The sequence below is a fragment of the Xyrauchen texanus genome, chromosome 14 (assembly GCF_025860055.1).
Source record: "Xyrauchen texanus isolate HMW12.3.18 chromosome 14, RBS_HiC_50CHRs, whole genome shotgun sequence".
NCBI classification, from domain to species: Eukaryota; Metazoa; Chordata; class Actinopteri; order Cypriniformes; family Catostomidae; genus Xyrauchen; species Xyrauchen texanus.
In genome coordinates this window covers 39186452-39209507 of record NC_068289.1, presented here as the reverse complement: position 1 = coordinate 39209507, position 23056 = coordinate 39186452, and the positions used below count along the sequence as shown (strand labels likewise).

The following is a 23056-nucleotide window of genomic DNA, read 5'->3' as shown; positions in this document are numbered from 1 at the left end:
TAATATAAAGTGGGACCGTTTTGGCAAAAAAATAATAATCATATTTAAAAATGAATTCAACACAACTGTTTGTAATATCAAAATAGATTTATTTGGGTTCTGAGATGAAACAGATTCACGTTACATTTGGAGACAGGGTCAGATACACGTCAAAACACGCGCTGGCCAACTGCCAGCTCTTCACGTGCCAAGACATCGTCCAATCACATTGCAATTTTAAGTCGGACACATACAATAAGCACTTCTGGTGAACAGAGGAAGCTAGCTTCAATCAAGCATCACTGTAAGGCTTTACGTTTTAAAATGGGAAATGGGTTTTGTGTCTTAAGACTTCCATTTTCATGCGGTGTACAGTGTGGAATTAAAGATGGACCCTTTCATCAGGGATCTCAAACAATGCTCATTGCTGGTTTAATAAAGATCATATCAAGGTGAGGCACCAATCACAGCTTAAAGGAAACACTAGGACTAATGAATCAGTCTCTGGTAAGTACAGACAAAGTATACTTGTGTTGTTTGCGTGCTGCTACTTACGTACAGTGTTAGCAATGCAAATTTTGTCGTCATTAGCACAGTACGCCTGACGTGAATTGTCATCAGCACAGTTAGGGTAGTGCACATTTTGTGATTAGAACGGTATGCGGACAGTACGTGTAATAAAAATGTTGTCATCAGCACAGTACGCATGACACAAAATGTCATTAGCACAGTTAGCGCAATGCAAATTTTGTGATTAGAACGGTACGTGCACAGTACGCGTTACAGAAATTGTCATTAGCACAGTTTGCGCAATGCAAATTTTGTGATTAGAACGGTACGTGCACAGTACGCGTGACAGAAATTTTGACATTGAGACCTAATGAAAATGTCATCAGCACAGTTAGCGCAACTTAAATTTAGTCGTTAGCACAGTACATGCAACGCAAAGTCATTAGCATAGTACACATTCAGCAAATTGACAATAGCACAGTTAGGGCAATGCACTTTTTTTTTTTAGCACACTACGTGTGACGCAAATTTAATCATCGGCACAGTACACGTAAGGCAAATTCTCATTAGCACAGTACGTGTGATGCAAATTCACATTAGCACAGTTAGTGCAATGCAAATTTAGTTGTTGTTAGCACAGTACGTGCACAGTACGCGTGACACACATTTTGACATTAGCACAGTACACGTAATGAAAATGTCATCAGCACAACGTGTGGTGCAAATTTTGTTTTCAGCGTAGTACGCACACATTAAATGTAAAGAAATGTAGTTATTAGCACAGTACGTGTAATGAAAATCAGCACAGTACGCGTGACAAATTATCATTAGCATGTATCCACACAGCCAGCGCAATGCAAATTTAGTTGTTAGCACAATACGTGCACAGTAGACATGATGCAAACTTTGACATTAGCACAGTACGCGTACAGTACACTTAATGAAAATGTCATCAGCACAATTAGCGCAACTGAAATTTCATCGTAGGCACAGTACTTGCGATGCAAATTCGTTAGCGCAAATTACGCCGCAAATGTAGCCATCCGCACAGTATGTGCACAGTACACGTAATGAAAATTATCATCAGCACAGTTCGCGTGACAAATTGTCATAAGCACGTATCCGCACAGCATGTGCGCTGCAAATTTAGTCATTGGCACAGTTAGCTTGATGCAAATTCAGTTGTTTCCACAGTACGCGTGATGCAAACTTTGACATTAGCACAGTACGCGCACAATACACGTAATGAATATGTCATCAGCACAGTTAGTGCATTTCAAATTTCATCATCAGCACAGTACGCGTGACACAAATTGTCATTAGCACAGTATATGTGATGCAAATTTACATCATTAGCACACAACGTGCACTGCAAACTTGTTAGCACAACTTACGCAGCAAATTTAGCCATCGGCACAGTACGTGCACAGTACACGTAATGAAAACGTCTTCGGCACAGAACACGGGAAGGAAATTGTCATCAGCACAGTTAGCGCAACTCGAATTTCATTGTAAGCACAGTACATATGTTGCAAAGTCATTAGCACAACGTGTGGTGCACATTTTGTCTTCGGCACAGTACGCTTAATGCATATGTCATCATCAGCACAGTTAGCGCAATGCAAATTTTGTCAGTAGCAAAGTACACACGTACTGTTCGCTTATTGTTGACTGTGCTAAATAATGCAAACGGTCTTAGTGCGTATGATTCAGCCCCATCCATACTTTTAAAGGCAGACGCGCTCAACCGTGCATGAGATATACCCTAGCTTTTAACGCCCGTTTCCAATTCGAATGTGACTCTTTCGCGAAGGTAAAGATCAGTAGATGGAGCACATGTTGACAGCAGGTAAACACAAAAGCAGTGTTGGTTACTACTACTGTGTAAAAGCAACACTACATTCACCATGTTTGTTGCATTAACACCATGTCCTACCGAAGTATGTGATGAAGCAACTAGCTAGGGTGAATTCAGGAAAACTGATTGCAGTAAAAAAGTGGCCCAGTTTACCTGAACTATCTCCTCCATGGTAATGGCTAGGTTAGGACATGCCACGACACATATAAACATGAAGGCGTCTGCTAGCACGCAGCTAGCACATCCGCTCTAATCTACAGTTTCCTATTGTCACCATTTTCCAAAGTTTTCGGTAACAGAGAGCTTTTTCGAAATGCTTCATTGTTTGGTGGAGGAAATGAGCGGCGTAAACGTAGCGAAACCGATGCGCTTCCAAACAAAAAACCGAATACGGTGGGCGTAGCCTGAGGACAAACACAGCCTAGAATGTTCCTTTCCCACTTACAAGACTTCTGAAGAAAACTGATTTTATGTAAAGAAACATGAACACGGTTAATAAATTCTAACATTTTAATAAAATAATTTCCCCAAGTACTCTGCTGTCGACTTCTTCATTCACAGTTGAGATGGAAAACACTCAAAAGTCGTTTAAGTAAAAATAAATCGTGTATAAGCTCTTGAAATATTCACTATTCTCCATCGAGGAGAGATTCGAATAATGGGCTGTTTAACAGGGCACATATCAAACATAGCTTTGGACTGAGAGTGACTTCCAAAAGGATGTTCTCCATTTCAAATCCGTTTTTCTACAGTGAGGCTTCATGCACGTGACTGGAAAACTGGCCCAAAATAACCCGACCAGCGCTGTCCAATGTTGGCGTCGAACACCGTTGGACTACAAAAACATAAAACAACTCTTGAACTTAAACATCTCCAGCTTTTGGCTCTTCAGCCTCCTCGCTGTCCATCTAGTGCACTGACCAGACGTCTTCCAACTCTCACATTTACTGCGTTACAGCGCTGGTCAACAGCACAAGCCGTCTTGCTCTGGCCATCTTGAGCAGCTGTGTTCCTCAAAGTTTATTTTCAACATTTGGATTTTATTTCTTGGTAAGGTCGCAGGTCTCAACGGCCTGAGTTCAGATGGCCACCGACAGCTGCAGAGATGTAGTGAAGACATTCAGCTGCACAATCCCGTATCCACCTTCAGATTCATCAGGAGTTATTTCCGTAGATCAACAACACAGACCTGGAAAAACAAAACAAGGAGCTTTAAGAGTGAAAATGCACCATTATGACCCGCATAAATGCACTCTTGCTTTATAGCAGTGTTGGAGAGAAAAAGAATTCCAACAAACTTTTCCCAACAAGTTTCAGTGTACAAAATAATATGTGTTTTTTATATTGTTCCACACATCCTATAGATGCTCAATCGGGTTGTGATCTGGAGAATTTGGAGGCTAAGTCAACACCTTGATCACGTTGTCCTGTTCCTCAAACCATTCCCAAACAATGTGTGCAGTGTGGCAGGCACATTATCCTGCTGAAAGAGGCCACTGCCAACGCACACACACACATCATTTCTTAAAGCAAAAAAATTACACCTGTGCTGTGTCTGGTCAAGTAAGTGCCTCTACTTGTTCAGAATAGGAGGGTTGAATGCTTCAATATTGCCAATACATTGCTGTGAAAAAGTATTTGCCCCTTTCCTGATTTCTTCTATTTTGGTGTATTTTTCATATTAAATAGTTTTAGGTCTTCAAACGAGATATAACATAAAACAAAGGTAAAAACTAACTGCCCCCTTAAACTTAATAGCTGGTTGAGCCGCCTTTAGCAGCAACAACTGCAACCTAACGCTTCTGATAACTGGAGATCAGTCGTTCATAACGCTGTGGGGGAGTTTTGGCCCACTGTTCTTCACAGAACTGCTTTAGTTCAGACGCACTGGAGGGTTTTCCAGCATGAACTGGCCGTTAAAGGTCCTGCCACAGCATCTCAACCGGGTTCAAGTCAGGACTTTAACTAGGCCACTCCAAAACTTTCATTTAGCTTCTTTTGAGCCGTTCAGAGGTGGACTTACTCCTATGCTTTGGATCACTGTCTTGCTGCATAATCCAGCTGCGCTTGAGCTTCAACTCACAGACTGATGACGGGACGTCTCTGCCACTCTTCCATGAATGGCATTTTTTGCCAGTGTCTTTCTGATGCAAGTTCATGAACAGTGACCTTTATTGATGTGAGAGGGGCCTGCAGTTCCTTGGATGTTGTCCTAGGCTGTTTGAGACTTCCTGGATGAGTTTTCGCTGTGCTCTTGGAGGAATTTTGGAAGGTGGGCCACTTCTGGGACGGTTCACTACTGTGCCAAGATTTCTCCATTTGGAGATAATGGCTCTCACTGTGGTTCTTTGGTGTCCAAGAACCTTTGAAACAGCTTTGAAACCCTTCCCAGACTGATGTATTTCAATCACATTTTTCCTGGCATAGTGTGCTACTGGGTGAGAGCTTTTAGCCAACTTTTACTTTTTAACTGTTTTGCTTCAATAAATAACATTATCATTTAAAAACTGTATTTTCTTTTGAAACTATTTTGTATGAGATCTACACAAAAACAGAATAAATCAGGATGGGGGCAAATACTTTTTCACAGCACTGAATATTGTCTGTGGTAACCAACAACCTTTTCAAAAATGTACCCAGACTGTAGTCAAGCTACTTTAAATTATGCTTAAAGCTTCACAGCAGTGATATATTAAAACATTCCAGTATCTTCTCCATAATTTCAAGATAAACATACCAATCCATCTGACACACTTGCACCAACTTTATCTCCCAAACTGTTCCAGCACACTTCAAATATTCCTCCAGTTCCCTTGTAGCTGTTCACTAAATCTCCACTCTGAAACACAAGCATTTCATGAATCATGAACACGCTCAAACGCGTGAGCAACACACATCAGCAGTGTTTGTGTATGACCCTAAACTGACCACAGTGTCCCAGATGTGCACGCATTTATCAAAGGATCCGCTGGCCAAGAACTTCCCATCAGGACTGAAGGCGACGCTGTAAACCGGCTCCTGGTGTTTGGTGAGCCTGTGGACGCAAACGCCCCTCTCAACATCCCATAATCGCACCGTTGAGTCAAAAGAGGCGCTGAAGAAAATCAAGCAAACGATGACAGATTAAAACACTCACACTACTAGTCAAACGTTTGGACACACTTGACTGAATTGATGTTTCTTGGGATCTTAAAGACCTTTTGATCCATTGGCGTGCCTTAAATGCTTTAAATGAGTTACGTCGATAAATATAAACAATATTTGTCTTTGTGTCTTTCAATGTCTTTACAAAACTGACATTTTAAAAAGGGAAAGCGGTCATCAAGCGTCCAGCATACATGGAAACAGAAGTCTCTTTTAATGGGTCTTGTTCAATCGTCTACAGTATTTTGGTTGAAGGTGTTACCTGGCCAGTAAGGTGCTGGCATTGGGGTTGTTGCTGCCAACACCCGTCGGGCTCCATTTGATGGTGTAGATCTCTTTGTTGTGAGCTTGAAGATTGTGAACACATGAATCCTGCTTCATACTCCAGATCTGCAGCAAGAGTGAATGTGTTACAAATAAAAACACAACTACTCCCTTTGGTATACATGGTCATTTTTGGGTCAGATGTGTAACCATTTTTTTTGATGATGATGATGATGATGATACCATTTCTTCTTCCCTGAGGTAAGAACAACAAATGTATGCACTGCTTTTGGGATTTCATGCTATTTTGATCTTTTTTACACGTACTTTTCTAAGAAGCTAATTCATATATATATATATCCATCTTCAACCGCTTATCCGAAGTCGGGTCGCGGGGGCAGCTGCTCCAGCAGGGGACCCCAAACTTCCCTATCCCGAGCCACATTAACCAGCTCTGACTGGGGGACCCCGAGGCGTTCCCAGGCCAGTGTGGTGATGTAATCTCTCCACCTAATCCTGGGTCTTCCCCGAGGCCTCCTCCCAGCTGGACGTGCCTGAAACACCTCCCTAGGGAGGCGGCCAGGGTGCATCCTTACCAGATGCCCAAACCACCACAACTGGCTCATTTCGATGCAAAGGAGCAGCGGCTCTACTCAGAGCTCCTCACGGATGACTGAGAGATAGATGACCCTATCTCTAAGGGAGAAGCCCACCACCCTTCTGAGGAAGCCCATTTCGGCCGCTTGTACTCGTGACCTAGTTCTTTCGGTCATGACCCAGCCTTCATGACCATAGGTGAGGGTAGGAACAAAAATTGACCGGTAGATCGAGAGCTTTGCCTTCAGGCTCAGCTCTCTTTTCGTGACAACGGTGCGATAGAGCGAGTGCAATACCGCCCCCGCTGCCCCGATTCTCCGGCCAACCTCCCGCTCCATTGTCCCCTCACTCGTGAACAAGACCCCGAGGTACTTGAACTCCATCACTTGGGGCAATACCTCCTTCCCTACCTGGAGTACGTCCATTGGTTTCCTGCGGATAACCATGGCCTCAGATTTAGAGGTGCTAATCCTCATCCCAGCCGCATATATATATATATATATAGCTCGGCTAACCCGTCTAGTCCGATCGAACACAAGAGCTACTGTAGCACAAATTGCTGATAAATGTAACTCCATGATAGAAAGGTGTCCGAACACACAGTGCATCACTGCATATGGTGCCAGTCAGAATGCCCATGCTGACCCGTCCACTGCCGAAAGCGCCTACAATGGGCGCATGAGAGTCAGATCTGGACCATGGAGCAGTGGAAGAAGGTGGCATGGTCTGATGAATCATGTTTTCTTTTAGATCACGTGGATGGCTGTGTGCGTCATTTATCTGGGGAAGAGGTGGCAGCAGTATGCACTATGGGAAGGCAGGCTGGCGGAGGCAGTGTGATGCTCTGGGCCAATGTTCTGCTGGGACACCTTGGGTCCTGGCATTCATGTGGATGTTACTTCAACATGTGCCACCTACCTAAACATAGTTGCAGACCAGGTACACCCCTTCATAGCAAAGGTATTCCCTGATGGCAGTGGCCTCGTTCAGCAGGATAATGTGCCTGCCACACTGCACACATTATTCGGAAATGGTTTGAGGAACATGATGAAGAGTTCAAGGTGTTGCTCTAGCCTCCAAACTCCCCAGATCACAATCCGATTCATGGAGCCCTCACCTCACAAATTACAGGACTTAAAGGATCTCTTGCTAACGTCTTGGTGCCAGATGTTACAGGACACCTTCAGAGGTCTTGTGGAGTCCATGACTCGACGGGGCAGAGCTGTTTTGGCAGCACGAGTGGGACCAACACGATTTGTGTATATATAAATGATCAAATTATTATTTGTCAAAGTTTAGCATTTTAAAATGCATTTGAAGTGTCATTTTTAGCAGTTAATGTCATTATGCTGCAATCAAACCTGACCATGGTGTTACAAGTTTTCTACCAATAAATTAAAAGTATAAAACAGAAGTAAACATGTCACAATATCAAACTTTCTATAGTAAAAGGTATTTTGCAAATGTGTGTGTGTGTGTGTGTGTACCTTCAACGTCATGTCATCGGAACAGGACGCTAGCAGCATTCCCGATGGGTCCCATTTAATGGCGTTCACATCATTCTGAAAGAACAACTGCTGTTTTGATTTACGATTTTACACCAAAGTACAGCAAAACTGGTCCGAATGAGGGAGAGACCGCATGTTAGCATGTTGGCAGCTCACCGTGTGCCCTTGGAAGGTCTTGAGCGGTCGCTCACTTCCTAGGCGACACACGTGGATGCACATGTCCGTACTGCAGGATGCAAACGTTGTGTTATTCTGCCAGTCGACGTCCAGAGCCGGAGCTGAGGAGAAGAGCCGAGACAACCAATCAATAATAACACAAGCCTGTGACATCAGAGGACTGATCCAATCAGATCAGAGTTTTTCACCGGTGTCTAACCTGAGGTCTGATGTATGTTTGTATGTTACTTCAATTCAAAATAGAACAAATAAGTCCTAATATTTTGTACAATTCTGCTTTTTAGGCAAATTTATCTTGGTTCACGCTACCCTTAAAGAATATGTTATAAATACAATGTTTGATATATAAAGATGACATTGTCCAGAATATCTAATCAAACACAGAAAAATAATTTTATGGAACCTTTTTACAGAAATAACTTAAAAGTGTAACAATTTACCCCTTATAAAGAAACACTTATGACTTTAAAAATTATAATTACAGTATCTATATGACTTTATATATCTTAATTATGACTTATTATAATTATGAAATTGTCATAAATATGACTTCAAATCTATGACTTTTAATCTTATAATTACAGTTTACAATCTAATAAATTTCACTTTTTATCTCATAATCTTGATTGTGAATTTAATAATTATGATTTAATAATTATGACATTGAATTTAATAATTATGATTTCATATTCATGACTGAATTTAATAATTATAACAATCTCGTTATTATAACTTAGTATTTCATAATTATGACTTTAATTAATTAGTTCTCAATTTTAACTCTTATAATTAAAACTTAAAATGAATAAATATGACTTTTAATGTAATAATTATGACTTTCAAAAATTAAACTTAGAATGTCATAATTTACTTTTTACCTAGTATCTTATATTCATGATTTTATATTTGATTGTTACGACTTTTCATCATAAATATGACTCTGAATTGAATAATTTCGACTTTTTAATCAATTAATTATGACTTACTGCCTCATAATAAACTTCCTCTCTGAATTTTTAACTTATCCCACGATTATGATATTTTTTTTGTCATAAATTTGACTGAATTTAACAACTGTCTTTTTTATCTCATATTTAAAGCACACATTTTTTTTTCTTCCATTTGGCAGAAACCGGCTTACATACCTTTAAGGATGTTCTGCCATTCAGAAAAAGATTTTTATAAATATAAGTATCAAATTTCACAAAAATATGAGACTTTTCAAGCCCCTCCCACATATGTCACAAATGCACACGTAGGTTTTCTTGTTTTCTCACTGCAGTGCATTCACATACTTTTAGGATGAAATCTACGTAATGTTTTTACGCAAGGCCGCAGGTCCAGTAGTTCTGTGAACTCACCAGAATGAAAAGGAAACTGCTGCTTAGCTTCGCCTGTGTGTGCATCCCAAATTATTGTCGTCTGCAAGAGAGCGAGACAGCACAAAATGGATTAAAGAAAGTCAGTTTAGACAGACAGACAGACAGACAGACAGACAGAACCACCTTATCAACTCCAGCGCTGAGAATACAGTTTCCTTTCTTATTCCACTTCAGTGCAAATATGGGCCCTTTGTGCTGTCCCAGTGTGCTACTCAGATTACCTGTTAGAAACCAGAAGCACACACTGGTTTAAAATGACACTTGCTTGTAGAGTTTGATTAGTTGACGTACCATCTTTAGTCCATATTCTTGCAAATCCATCATAAGATCCGGTTGCTAGGAGAGTCCCGTCACTCTTCAGACAAAAAACAAATAGATATATAACGTGAGAAGGTCGATGCAATAGCAATAGACCATGACAGGCCATTCTTTACTGCCACTTTACCACAATTAAAGGATGTTCTTAACCCTTAAACATGGTACAACCATTGCAAAATGGATATAACAATAAAGTATTATAATAATGTTAATAATTGACGCTTCTGCAAGTAGTACATCCATCCATCTTCAACCGCTTATCCGAAGTCGGGTCGCGGGGGCAGCTGCTCCAGCAGGGGGCCCCAAACTTCCCTATCCCGAGCCACATTAACCAGCTCTGACTGGGGGACCCAGAGGCGTTCCCAGGCCAGTGTGGAGATGTAATCTCTCCACCTAGTCCTGGGTCTTCCCCGAGGCCTCCTCCCAGCTGGACGTGCCTGAAACACCTCCCTAGGGAGGCGGCCAGGGGGCATCCTTACCAGATGCCCAAACCACCTCAACTGACTCCTTTCGACGCAAAGGAGCAGCGGCTCTACTCCGAGCTCCTCACGGATGACTGAGCTCCTCACCCTATCTCTAAGGGAGAAGCCCACCACCCTTCTGAGGAAGCCCATTTCGGCCGCTTGTACTCGTGACCTAGTTCTTTCGGTCATGACCCAGCCTTCATGACCATAGGTGAGGGTAGGAACGAAAATTGAACAGTAGATCGAGAGCTTTGCCTTCCGGCTCAACTCTCTTTTCGTGACAACGGTGCGATAGAGCGAGTGCAATACCGCCCCCGCTGCCCCGATTCTCCGGCCAACCTCCCGCTCCATTGTGCCCTCACTCGTGAACAAGACCCCGAGGTACTTGAACTCCTTCACTTGGGGCAATACCTCATTCGCAAGGCAAGTAGTACAGTCCATTGATATTCCTGTAGACTGTTTACAGCTGTTTAATGGTGTTTAATGGTGTTTAACGGAGTCCACTCACGTTCCAGTCTAATGAGGTGACGTCTTTGTTACTGGGCATGTCCTGCCCCCTCTCTCGAATACAGTGACGCAGCACCAGCTGGGTCGAGCCGCTGTTACTGTTCTCATTCAGGTTCCATATACGAGCTGTTGAGTCTCCAGAACTGCAGTGCAAACAATACATTAAAATACAATAAACAAATCAACATCATGAGAGACATAAAGACCGCATGAAACTCAATTAGAAGCAATCAATAAAATAATAAAGCGATACAAACAAAACACAACAGTGCCCAACAACATAAGAGTTCATCAACCAAACCAACCAGCTCTGAGGTGAATCACAACATCACACACTTTGATTTGAAGATGACATTTATTTGAAAATAGACAAATATACAAAACTTTAATGAGGGAATGAACGACAATCCCATGAAGCATTGCAAATGGCATAATTAAATAAATAAAAAACTATGGAAAAATATAAAACTATTGATTTAAAGTTGCTTATTATATTTATAGAAACAATACATTTTTAACCCTTTAAGCTCGGGACAACTCAGAAGTGTGACACAGACTCAATGATGACTCAAATGACACAGAATGAAACTCATTCTGTGAAATCTCATGACTAAAATCATGTGTGCATGCTATGCAAACCTTTAGTCATTGTTGTGTTTGCATGTGTAATTAGTTCTTATGTACAATTATTATCTTTTATTTGTTTGGAGATGTTTTTGGACACTATGATCAATTATATTTGTAATGTTGGAACTTTTGATTGATTTGTCTTATCAAGACAACGTTTTTCTCGGATACTTGGTTGGGAACAAAACAAAAGCAGTTTTTCTGAGCCGCCTTATTTACACCTCCAGATATATAATGTGAAATCAGAAAAATAAGAAAAAAAAAAAGTAAATTTTTGGCTCAATTGTTTAATGTTTCTTAGACCGAGAGTCTCAGAATGTATCATAATCTATATCGTTACTTCAAAATTATGCCAAACAATTGCCCCTCCTTGTTTTATGTTTGCTTGTATGAGTCTTTCATTTTGGGTATGCCACTGAAACAGGACATCTTTAACAACACCTTCAGATCTTAAAGGGTTCATTGTTCATTGACAAATATATAAGTAGTTTGAGTGAAAGAGAGCGACTCGATTGTGATTCTCTGATTGGTGGAACTTTCTCTTTAGGATCATGGGAAGTGTAGTTCTAACTTTAGCTTTTAATTTAGCTTTACTGTTAATTTTCCTTTGTAATTAGTTTTAATTGGTTTTCACACTATGATTATTAGTTATACAGTATTTGTGTATTGAGAAATGTGTGTGTGCGTGTGTGCATGTGTGTATTGACAAATGTGTGTGTGTGTTTATGTGCGTGTGTGTATTGAGAAATGTGTGTGTGTTTGTGTGTGCATGTGTGTGTATTGAGAAATGTGTGTTTGTGTGCATGTGTGTGTGTGTGTGTTTGTGTGTGCATGTGCGTGTGTGTATTGAGAAATGTGTGTGTATTGAGAAATGTGTGTGTGTGTTTGTGTGTGCGTGTGTGTATTGAGAAATGTGTGTTTGTGTGCATGTGTGTGTGTGTGTTTGTGTGTGCATGTGCGTGTGTGTATTGAGAAATGTGTGTGTATTGAGAAATGTGTGTGTGTGTTTGTGTGTGCGTGTGTGTATTGAGAAATGTGTGTGTGTGTTTGTGTGTGCATGTGTGTGTATTGAGAAATGTGTTTGTGTGTATGTGTTTGTGTGCATGTGTGTGTTTGTGTGTGCATGTGTGTATTGAGAAATGTGTGTGTTTGTGTGTGCATGTGTGTATTGAGAAATGTGTGTGTTAGTGTGTGCATGTGTGCGTGTATTGAAAAATGTGTGTGTGTTTGTGTGTGCGTGTATTGAGAAATGTGTGTGTGTGTTTGTGTGTGCATGTATTGAGAAATGTGTGTGTGTGTTTGTGTGTGCATGTATTGAGAAATGTGTGTGTGTGTGTTTGTGTGTGCATGTATTGAGAAATGTGTGTGTGTGTTTGTGTGTGCATGTATTGAGAAATGTGTGTGTGTGTGTGTTTGTGTGTGCGCGTGTGCGTGTATTGAGAAATGTGTGTGTGTGTTTGTGTGTGCGTGTATTGAGAAATGTGTGTGTGTGTAAAAAAAAACAACAGTGGCATTATGTAAACAAACTGGCTTTTAAAGGGTTAAAATTCTGAAAATGAATGAATATTTGGTAGTTATGATCAGAACTGATGTTGGTTCTGTAGAGTGACTCACCCTGAGGCCAAGAGGTCACACACAGGGTTCCAGGCACAGATAAAGACCTCAGACTCGTGACCTCTCAACACTGTGGCTTTGCTGGCAGGAATCTGGATCTCTCTGTCCACCTCCATCAACTCCTCGTGATGATCTGACGGAGAGGAAATACAAACGCTCTTCAATGCTTCTTACCGATGATGCTCAGTAAAATGTCATACATTTATTTAAAATTATCAGAGTCAACCTATCCAGGCTAATTTATGCTTACTAAGCGAACAGGCTTTTAGTCCACCTAACAATTATAACAACATCGTTTGGGGATACCGTTGTTTTATCCCATTTTCACCCCAATTTGGAATGCCCAATTCCCTCTACTTAGCAGGTCCTCGTGGTGGCGCGGTTACTCGCCTCAATACGGGTGGCGGAGGACGAGTCTCAGTTGCCTCCGCGTCTGAGACCATCAAGCCACGCATGTTATCATGTGACTCGTTGTGCATGACACCGCGGAGACTCACAGCATGTGGAGGCTCATGCTACTCTCCACGATCCACACACAACTCACCACACGCCCCATTGAGAGAACCACTAATCACCACCACGAGGAGATTACCCCATGTGACTCTACCCTCCCTAGCAACCAGCCCAATTTGGTTGCTTAGAAGACCTGACTGGAGTCACTCAGCACGCCCTGGATTCAAACTCACGACTCCAGGGGTGATAGTCAGCGTCAATACTTGCCGAGATACCCAGCACCCCCGGCTTCTTTCATCGTCTAAATTAGGCTTGAATAGGCATGAACGACTTACAAAGAGCATGAGTGCCGTTCTCGTCTCTGTTGAGCGTCGCTTCACCGTTCTTTGTGGTGAGAGACTGAACGGTTGAGATAGTGCAGTTGTTTTGCTGCTTCTGTGGGAGTTTGTCGTTGAACGCCCTCACAGCGTCGATGAGTGACAGAGAATCTATGGGATGACAGTCAAATAACGTAGCATCCTGAAACAATAAATCACAATGTTAAAATACACAACAGGCAAAATTGAAGCAAACAAAACAACGGATTGAAGAACATCCGTTCATTCGTGCACATATCCAGATAATTCAAAGGCTTCACAGACTGTCAATTAAATCAGTTAAATGGTAAACCGGGTCGAATCTGACCTCATTAATGCTGATCTCTGCTTCCACATACTGCAGTCCTTTCTGTAGTATCGAGACGAGAGCAGCAGGGGGCACCAGAGCGCCATTGATGTTTGACTGACTGATGTGACTCTCAATGCCAAACGTGAACGCAGAGTGAGAGAAACCTATAACCAAAAAATAAACCATAAACCAGGACAACTGACTTCCAATAAATGAATGGCCATTTTATTTTCATAATGTGTTTGAAACTTCATTCGGGGGCTTTTCTCAGCAAATCTTGATACATGCACTTTTTTGTGATTAATTTGAACATATCATGCAACTAATTTGATTACATTCATTCTAATACATCTTTTAATAGACTGACAGCCCTGATTTTTCTGCGTTTACATCTACATCTGCTATAAACATCTGTCCAATCGAGTGGTCCAATCACAAGTCACTAGCTAATTCAATAAAAACTACTCATTTAAATGTCTGAAATCTGGACTTGACAGTCTGACAAACTCTGAACTGATGCTATTTAAGTTTTGGCACGTGTAAGACTATGGCCCTGTTTCCACCTGGTATTAAGATGCGTTTCGGGTGATCCCGAACCTGAATACAGGTCTAAACGGGGTCTAAAATGTTTTGTGATCGAATCACAAAATCCACAAATGCATGTGACCAGATCACATTTGAGGTGTAAACGCTAATCCATCCTGTATGCGTCCTGGCAGCAGTGAAGCTCCGCCCCTCACCTGTAAATCAACCGCTGTGCTAAAACTGTTTAAACACGCTGTGTTTAAAGTTTGCCAGTTACGAGCGGCTTTAAAAGGAAATAACCGTCCGGTCTGAAAATTAAAAAAAGCGTCTACACGATCACGAGAGCTTCACGGATCTTCAGTGTGTTTGATATCAACACAGATGACAAGCATGAAAACCTGAAGCTCCTTTAATACGTTTCCATGACATCGAGTTTGCCTGGCCACCATGGACACGCAGTTGAAAGAAAACTCAAAAGCTTCACAATTTAGCATCGCCAAGGCCTTTAGATTAGACTGACTGAATAAGATGTTGATCTGATTTAATCTATAGGAGGAGTTCATTAGGCCACGAGGCCTGGAAATGGCAAAAACGGAGCAAAGATTTAAGAGAAAAATCACAATGGCTGACTTCCTGTTGAGTTTAGGAAATGGCTCTAAGAGACTTTTTTGTACATGTTGATATGTTACACATGTGTACCAATTTTCTTACGTGTAGGTGAAACGTAGCGTGAGGGCTGCTTCGTTGAAATTTTGTAGGTGGCGCTATAGAGCGATTTTTACACAATTATTTCTAAAACCAGTATCAGATGTAAATTTTCCCCACTTTTGAGATGTGTGCAAAGTTTCATGAGTTTGAGCACGTTTAGGCCTCAGAAATGTGACTCATTTCATAACAAACTTTGTCAGGCCACTACGGACACGCCCTTCAACGAAAACTCAAAAGCTTCGCAATTCAACATCATGAGGCCTTTCGATTAAGACTGACTAAATCTCTGGGAGGAGTTTGTTAAAGTACAAGACCTGGAACTGGCTGTTGCCAGTAGGTGGCACTGTGATTATAACTGAATATTGACACGTAGATGGATTCATGCCAGGACTATTATCAAACATGTGAAGATTGGGGCAGATTGGACATTGTATGTATGAGTTATAACAACTTCCTGTTTCATGGTGAAACATCGAAATTTGTTAGACCGTCACGGCCACGCCGTGGAGTGAAAACTCAAAAGCTTCACAATGTAGCATCGCCAAGGCCTTTAGATTAGAATAACCAAATATGAAGTAGATCTGATGAAATCTCTGGGAGAAGTTTGATAAAGTACGAGGCCTGGAAATGGCAAAAATGTAAGAGAAAAATCAAGATGGCTGACTTCCTGTTGAGATTAGGGCATAGGTCCAAGAGACTTTTTTGTAGATATTGGCATGTTACACACGTGTACCGTTTTTCGTACATGTAGGTGAAACGTAGCGTTGAGTGCAAATCATTGAAAGTTTGTAGGTGGCGCTATTGAGCCATTTTGCCACACCTAATTATGAAACCCATATCAGATGTAAATTTTTGCCACTTCTGATGTGTGTGCAAAGTTTCATGAGTTTGAGTATGATTAGGCCCTCAAAAATTCTATTAATTTGGGAAAAGAATAATAAATGCATAGAAGAACAATAGGGTCCAGTCTGTGCTCGGGCCCTAAATATAAGCATTTGCACTCACACATAGAAACATACATTCCAAGATTTCGTAAGCAATATAATTGTTAAAAAAATATTAAATGTTCTCTTTGGGTAAACTATTACTTTATCTGTTTCAGTGGCATACCCAAAATGAAAGGCATATAACGTGACAACAATACAAAACAAACAAGCAAACAAAAACAAGGAGGGTCAAGTGTTTGTATCATTATAAATAATAATAAAAAAAAAAATTTAATGATATAGATCAGGGGTGCCCAATACGTCGATCGCAATCTACCAGTCGATCGCAAAGGCAATGCTGGTAGATCGCAAAAAAATTAAATGTACTTTCGTTAAATTTTAATAAAAATAAATATAATGTCTTTCCTTCTTTTAGTTTCTGTCTGACTTGCACTTGACGAGTAAATATTGACCAGGCGAGGTTTTGTTTATTCAGTTGCCATGACAACTAGGTTTGCGCATACGCGCCTTCCAAGGACTTCTGAGAACAGCGCGCGAAATTGCGATGCTACTGCCAGATTAGGCAAAAATTTTGCGCGCTGTTCTCAGAAATCCTTGGAAGGCGCGTATGCGCAAACCTAGTTGTCATGGCAACTGAATAAACAAAACCTCGCCTGGTCAATATTTACTCATCATCAGAATAAGGTAAATGCCCTGACTATTGTAATCTATTGTGCTGTAGGTGTTTTGGGTTTAGTGTTAAAACTGAATGATATCAACATTGAACATTTTTATATATTTTTTCATTAATTAGAAGATGAATTCCATGTAGGGATACATGCAGTAGTCCCAACAAGCATTTTCTTATTTTAAATGAAACTGTTTTTTTAGTTGGTAGATCTTATTGAGTTGGTCATTTAAAAGTAGATCATCACACAAAAAAGTGTGGGCACCCCTGCTATAATAAATTCCAAGACTCTCATCTTAAGAAACTGCTGAAAAACACTTTTAACACAATTAACTTTTCTTATTTTTCATTATATACGGCATATCTGGGGTAAATTAGTTGGTGCTGAAAAACTGCTTTTGTTTTGTTCCCAATCATTGCAACACACATGCAAACACAACAATGACTAAAGGTTTGCAGAGCATGCACACATGATTTTAGTCATGAGATTTCACAGAATGAGTTTCATTCTGTGTCATTTGAGTCATCATTGAGTCTGTGTCGTGTATTTGGCGCCATCTCCTGGTGGTCATATGTAACATTGTGCTTCATGTGGATTATCTAATGATCTATACATCTGATTATCTTGTGTGTGGACTCGATTGAAAGATAATCACAGACTCTAATTAATGATAGTCGTGAAGTTACAAGCAAAAATGCGGCAAATAAGCAACACTAACATAATTGTCAAAGACATATATTTAGCTGTTACTCACTATATTTTTGTCTGCATGTAAAACAAATAGTCTGGTTGTATTTTACTCTTTGAGAGCTTTCCAACAACATATGACACATATGATGAGTTTTATGTTTTTACTGATCGATACTGACAATATTTACACTGCAAATGTTTTCATGATTAAAATTAAACATTTCTGATTTATCTGCAGATTTTAAAGCACTTGTTCAGTTTTGGTCATAATATCTACATGCATTGTAAAGTAGAGCTTCTAAATTTTCAAACGAAACCTGTTTAGTGTTGGTCAAGACTGTAGTTATTAATATTTTGACTATATTTTCCCCTGGGCCAGCCCGAGTTTAAAGGGTTAACTACATTAACCTCTTAAAAATTCTGGGGTATTTTTGGATTTCCACATGAATACCAAAATTGGAAGGTCCCTCTTATTCACATCAAGTAGAGTACATGCAAAACAGAGTGGTGGTGGCGTAGTGGACTAAAGCACATAACTGGTAATCAGAAGGTTGCTGGTTTGATCCCCACAGTCACCACCATTGTGTCCTTGAGTAAGGCACTTAACTCCAGGTTGCTCCGTGGGATTGTCCCTGTAATAAGTGCACTGTAAGACACTTTGGATAAAAGCATCTGCCAAATGCATAAATGTAAATGTTAAACAATTATATAATTTACAGGGAAGCCTTCAAAATTTAAACAAACAACAACAAAAAAACTATTTGTCATGATAAACACACAAAAATACACAAGTCTGAATATGAATAACTCAGGACATGAAACTGCTGCCATTTGTGTTTGTATCCACTAAGTGTCAGCAAATAATGGATTGAAGAGATGCAAAAAATGGGGAAAACATTATTTAGGATTGAAGAGATATTCTAACTGAAGGGACGCCAAGTGGGATATTTTGGTCATTTTGGAGTCTCCAAGGCCCCCATCTATCCAAAGTGCAAAAACAAGAAACTATAAAGTACTTCACTCTTAAAATCATAATTTTAATCTATACTACACATGACAACACTTTCCAGTGTCAGTACCTTCTTTTCAGACTATGACCAAGTATCAAATAAATCATACGGGAATATTATGTGTTCCCAAGCATGTGTTTTGATTACTCTATAATAATAAAGTTATACAACAAATGATTTGGTTATACAATATGCACAAATATCTATAATGTCCTTGAGGTCTGAAGTGATAATGATGATGAAGGAGCTCATGGGGCAGTGCCATGCTGCTGTGATCTTTCATAATACCATGTGTAAACAGGGTCAAGTCCAGATGTTGTCAGGCGTTAATAATATTCCCAAAGATGATATCAGTCCCATGAACAGTCGTGGTGTTTACCTGACTCTTGGAGATATCTGTACACCAGGAAGTTGACCTCATCACTGATTATGCTCATCTTAGCTCACACCTCCACGGACGAGAAACACGGGAGCTGAAGAACGGCCCCAATCTACAGAAAACACAGATATCAACATGACGAGCAACACCAATCTCACAATTGTCAATTATCAATTCTTACAAACACCAGGCTGATATCGAAAGCATTTAAATGGAAATATAATTTTACGATGATAAAATCCACTTTGCGTCAGCCATGCAACACCCATCAGTGTGTTTAACCTGTATGTATACGGAATATATACATATAAGCTGCTCATCTGGGGAATATATAGGATATAAGAAGTGTAGTTTGGCGAGCATTGTAAGGTGGCCAAGACTCGGTTATTTCAAAATAAGAGTCCCTGGCGTATGTCAGACTTACACACATGCACACACACATACGCGCGCACACACTTACACACGCAAAGACTTACACACGCACACTCGCACTTACACCAGCACATACACGCGCACACACACACTCACACAGTTACACACGCACACAGTTACACACTTACACGCACTTACACGCGCACGCACTTACACATGTACACACTTACGCACTTACACGCACTTACACTCGCACTTACACGCACTCACACACACGCGCACCCACTTACACGCACACACACAGTTACACACTTACACGCACACACACACGCACTCGCAATCAATCATTTCACCATTTCAAAATAAGAGTCCCCGGTGTGTTTCTAACCCTAGCAACCAGGACAATTTGGTTGCTTAGGAGACCTGGCTGGCATCACTCAGCACACCCTGGATTCAAACTCACGAATCTCCAGGTGTGATAGTCAGCGTCAATACTCACTGAGATACCCAGACCCCCTCAAAACTGAAGTGTTAAATAACCCATAAGGAGGTTTTAGAGACACTATAGTCTGCTTGTGTGTGTTTGAAAACTAGGCCATGTTGGCATGATTGTTTCAGAAGGTATTGGGTTTTCCGCAGAGATAAAGCTGAAGGCTTTGCTCAAATCCAGGAGAAAATTCCGAGGACTCGGAACTCTCTCTTCTATCCGATTAGACATTAACTCCATTAATGTGTACTGATTTACAACTCTAAAGCCATTTATAACGTCCTTCATGAAATCATGTGGCGTGGGAGAGGATGCGAGCGCTAAAGATGAATGGAGACTTAAATCTGCTTCTGCTTCCACTTTATTCATTCACACTTTTACAAGGACTTTCAGCAGAATATTGCATATGCTAGTTGTTTACTTCATAAGCTATATAACATAATGACTCCTGAAATAAACTTTAGTTGAATAACCCTGATATCCTGGAAATATTGACTCAAATATGTGAATCACATATTTCATATTTCACCACATGATGGCGTTCCACAGGGAAGCTCAATGCATGTGTGCGTGTGTAAGTGTGTGTGTGTGTGTGCGTGCATGTGTGTGTGTGTGTAAGTGTGTGCATGTGTAAGTGTTTGCGTGTGTGTGCATGTGCATGTGTAAGCTCTATGCAGTCTATAAGACAACATCATCTCGCTTTAATGGCGATAGAAACAATATTTAGAGCTACTCAATACTTGGTGCATAAAACACGATAATAAAAACAATCAACAGATAATTTTTTGATCATGAACAGGTCATTTTGTGGTGTGTGTGAAAACATGGGAAAGAGGCTAAAAGTAAATACATAATTTTTTTAATAAATATCTAATTAATAGATGTATATAGAAATCTGCACAATATCATGTGTAAAGCCACAGTAATGCACTGGTCAAAATTGACCCATGAATGCGATTTGTTTTAAATGGTTATATCTCCTAAACAATTTAATGTAAAAAATAATAATCATTTTATATATATATATATATATATATATATATATATATATATATTTTTAGGGCTTTCGATTCAATGCATTAATTCAGTGCGATTAATTATATATAAAAAAAATGCATTCAAAAAATGTATATAATAAGGAATATTCCTTCCATCTGAGCAATTCAAGCTTGTAGTACCACCTGTGTTCTCCAGGGGGCAGTAAGTGAAGCTCACCGTATAGGCAACGAGCAGCAGGCACTCACGTGGTTACTCATGCACTCGCGCGGTTACGCACGCACGCACTCACTCACGCGGTTACTCACGCACTCGCGCGGTTACGCATGGACGCACTCACGCGGTTACTCACGCACGCACTCACGCGGTTACTCACGCGGTTACTCACGCACGCACTCACACAGTTAAATAAAGCACACGCAAAGACTTACACACACTTACACTCACTGTATAGGCAACGAGCAGCTCGTACGGAGAACAAACCAACCCTTCAGCATACAGCACAAGATGAGGACACATTCTTGTGTTCAAAAACAGCTTGATGGAGGGCAATTCTGATTGACGAATTCAATTGTAAATATTGATAGCTGAGAACTGAAGGCCAATGAGAGTCCTGTTCAATAATATAGAAATGTGCATTCTAAAGCAACGTTTTGTACATTTTTAATGCTTTACTCGTGTGCCAAAATAATGTAACGCATTTAAATTTTCTGTATTCTTATTTTCAAATATATATATATATATATATATATATATATATATATATATTGTATTTATTTATAATTATTCAATCATCATATATTGAATTATTGCTATTTGAGGGTCTTTCTTATTCTTATATATTTATGCATGCAATTAATTGCAATTATTTATTCCTCCCCGGTCAAAACTGACAGAAACGTCACTGCAAATCTTTTCCTCCGCTGCGGCTCAAAAATCTTATTTTCAGACTCAAACTGTAGCGTCGCATTAGTTTATTTCGATCAGAACGTGAACGTAAATTGATTTAAGAGCTTAAATTTCAAACTCTTCCTTACGCAAAATGAATGACTTTTATGGTGTTTGTTGTTGTTGTCCTTTTAAGAGCTTGACCTTTGTGGTTTGAGACGACAACAGGGTGAGTAAATAATGACAGCAATTTTATGAAAGTTGCATCCAGACAGAACTACTCTTCGTGAACTTTTATGATTAATGTATAAAAGATAAGATTAGCAGCTAGTTTGTCAACAAGTGATGATGGGGGAGGGGCTCACCACCCAATACTGTACATCTGAATACTTTATAGTTCTCATGTTCTCAAAATGACCTTATTGAACACACAGGGATGACGTAACTAATATATATATGCATGTATGTATTGATTACATCATAACCATAATAATGTGTACTGTACACGTGGGACAGACACTATTCAACATTTTGTACACTTTCTGCCTTTGAGAACAGAGGTTAAATGGTATTTTCTGCACATTCATTTATGTTGAGAGTGAATGTGCATTAAAAATATAAACAATCGAGCACTAGCTAGTGAAGTGTTGATGATCCCTCCCCTCCTCCATACATCCTGGACACATGTGCTACTGTAGCATCACATGTTTCCTCATGAAATCACCCAGAAATCAGCACATGCATGTCACCATAAAAATAAGACTTTAAATGCATTTTGGGAAACAGTTACAGTTCTTCTTACCTTCACAACTGAAGTTGCTTCCACTAGGAGAATAGCCTCTAACTTCACTGCGGGAACTGCGACTTTACCGCCATTCTCCAGTCGAATTAAAGCGGTTATCCGTAACCGATGTGGAACAATAAATGTTGTTTCGTCTGCCAAAATTGACGCTTAAATGTCTATCATGCCGGTTGTTTCCTGTGTGTTTTTCCTCACAGAATACAGCGTCGGTAATCAGCGGTGCAAGCGAGCGCGAGACGGGCTGTGTTTCAAAAACTAGTGAGCTCCCTACATAGTCAGCATCACTGCGACGCCTGAGCGCGCGCGAACAAATCAGACGTCCGATTTTGAGCGACACCATATTTAGACAAAAACACTTTATTAATTGAGGATAAGTACACTGACCATGTACACAAAGAATACAGGAAATAACAAAAAAGATTACAAACAGCGTGACACCAAAAATAGAAGCGTGCTTTTTGATAATTGTAGCGTTTGCGTCTATTGTACAATAAATGCATTTTATTTATTGAAGAA

General features: G+C 40.2%; 1 protein-coding gene across 1 annotated transcript; it reads right to left on the bottom strand.

Annotated features, from left to right (window-relative positions):
- Positions 1–99: 99 nt before the first annotated feature.
- LOC127655373 (F-box-like/WD repeat-containing protein TBL1X) lies at positions 100–22754 on the bottom strand. The gene is made up of 15 exons (XM_052143152.1): positions 22541–22754; positions 18996–19107; positions 14087–14232; positions 13738–13921; positions 12950–13082; positions 10710–10851; positions 9711–9774; positions 9543–9640; positions 9399–9459; positions 8017–8138; positions 7840–7914; positions 5754–5881; positions 5276–5441; positions 5085–5186; positions 100–3536 (listed from the first exon to the last, which is right to left on the bottom strand). The coding sequence occupies exons 2-15, from the start codon at positions 19051–19053 to the stop codon at positions 3510–3512; spliced, it is 1506 nt and encodes a 501-aa protein (XP_051999112.1). The 5' UTR covers positions 19054–19107; positions 22541–22754; the 3' UTR covers positions 100–3509.
- Between the last annotated feature and the right edge of the window lie 302 nt (positions 22755–23056).

What these genes read in the sequence shown, in the direction of transcription:
- LOC127655373 (XM_052143152.1), bottom strand. Translation starts at nt 19,053, where the DNA reads ATGAGCATAATCAGTGATGAGGTCAACTTCCTGGTGTACAGATATCTC. An exon ending in TCAGCGCTGGAGTTGATAAG is followed by an intron (nt 9,460 to 9,542) that starts GTGGTTCTGTCT and finishes GCTCTCTTGCAG; the next exon opens with ACGACAATAATTTGGGATGC. An exon ending in TGCACATCTGGGACACTGTG is followed by an intron (nt 5,187 to 5,275) that starts GTCAGTTTAGGG and finishes CTTGTGTTTCAG; the next exon opens with AGTGGAGATTTAGTGAACAG.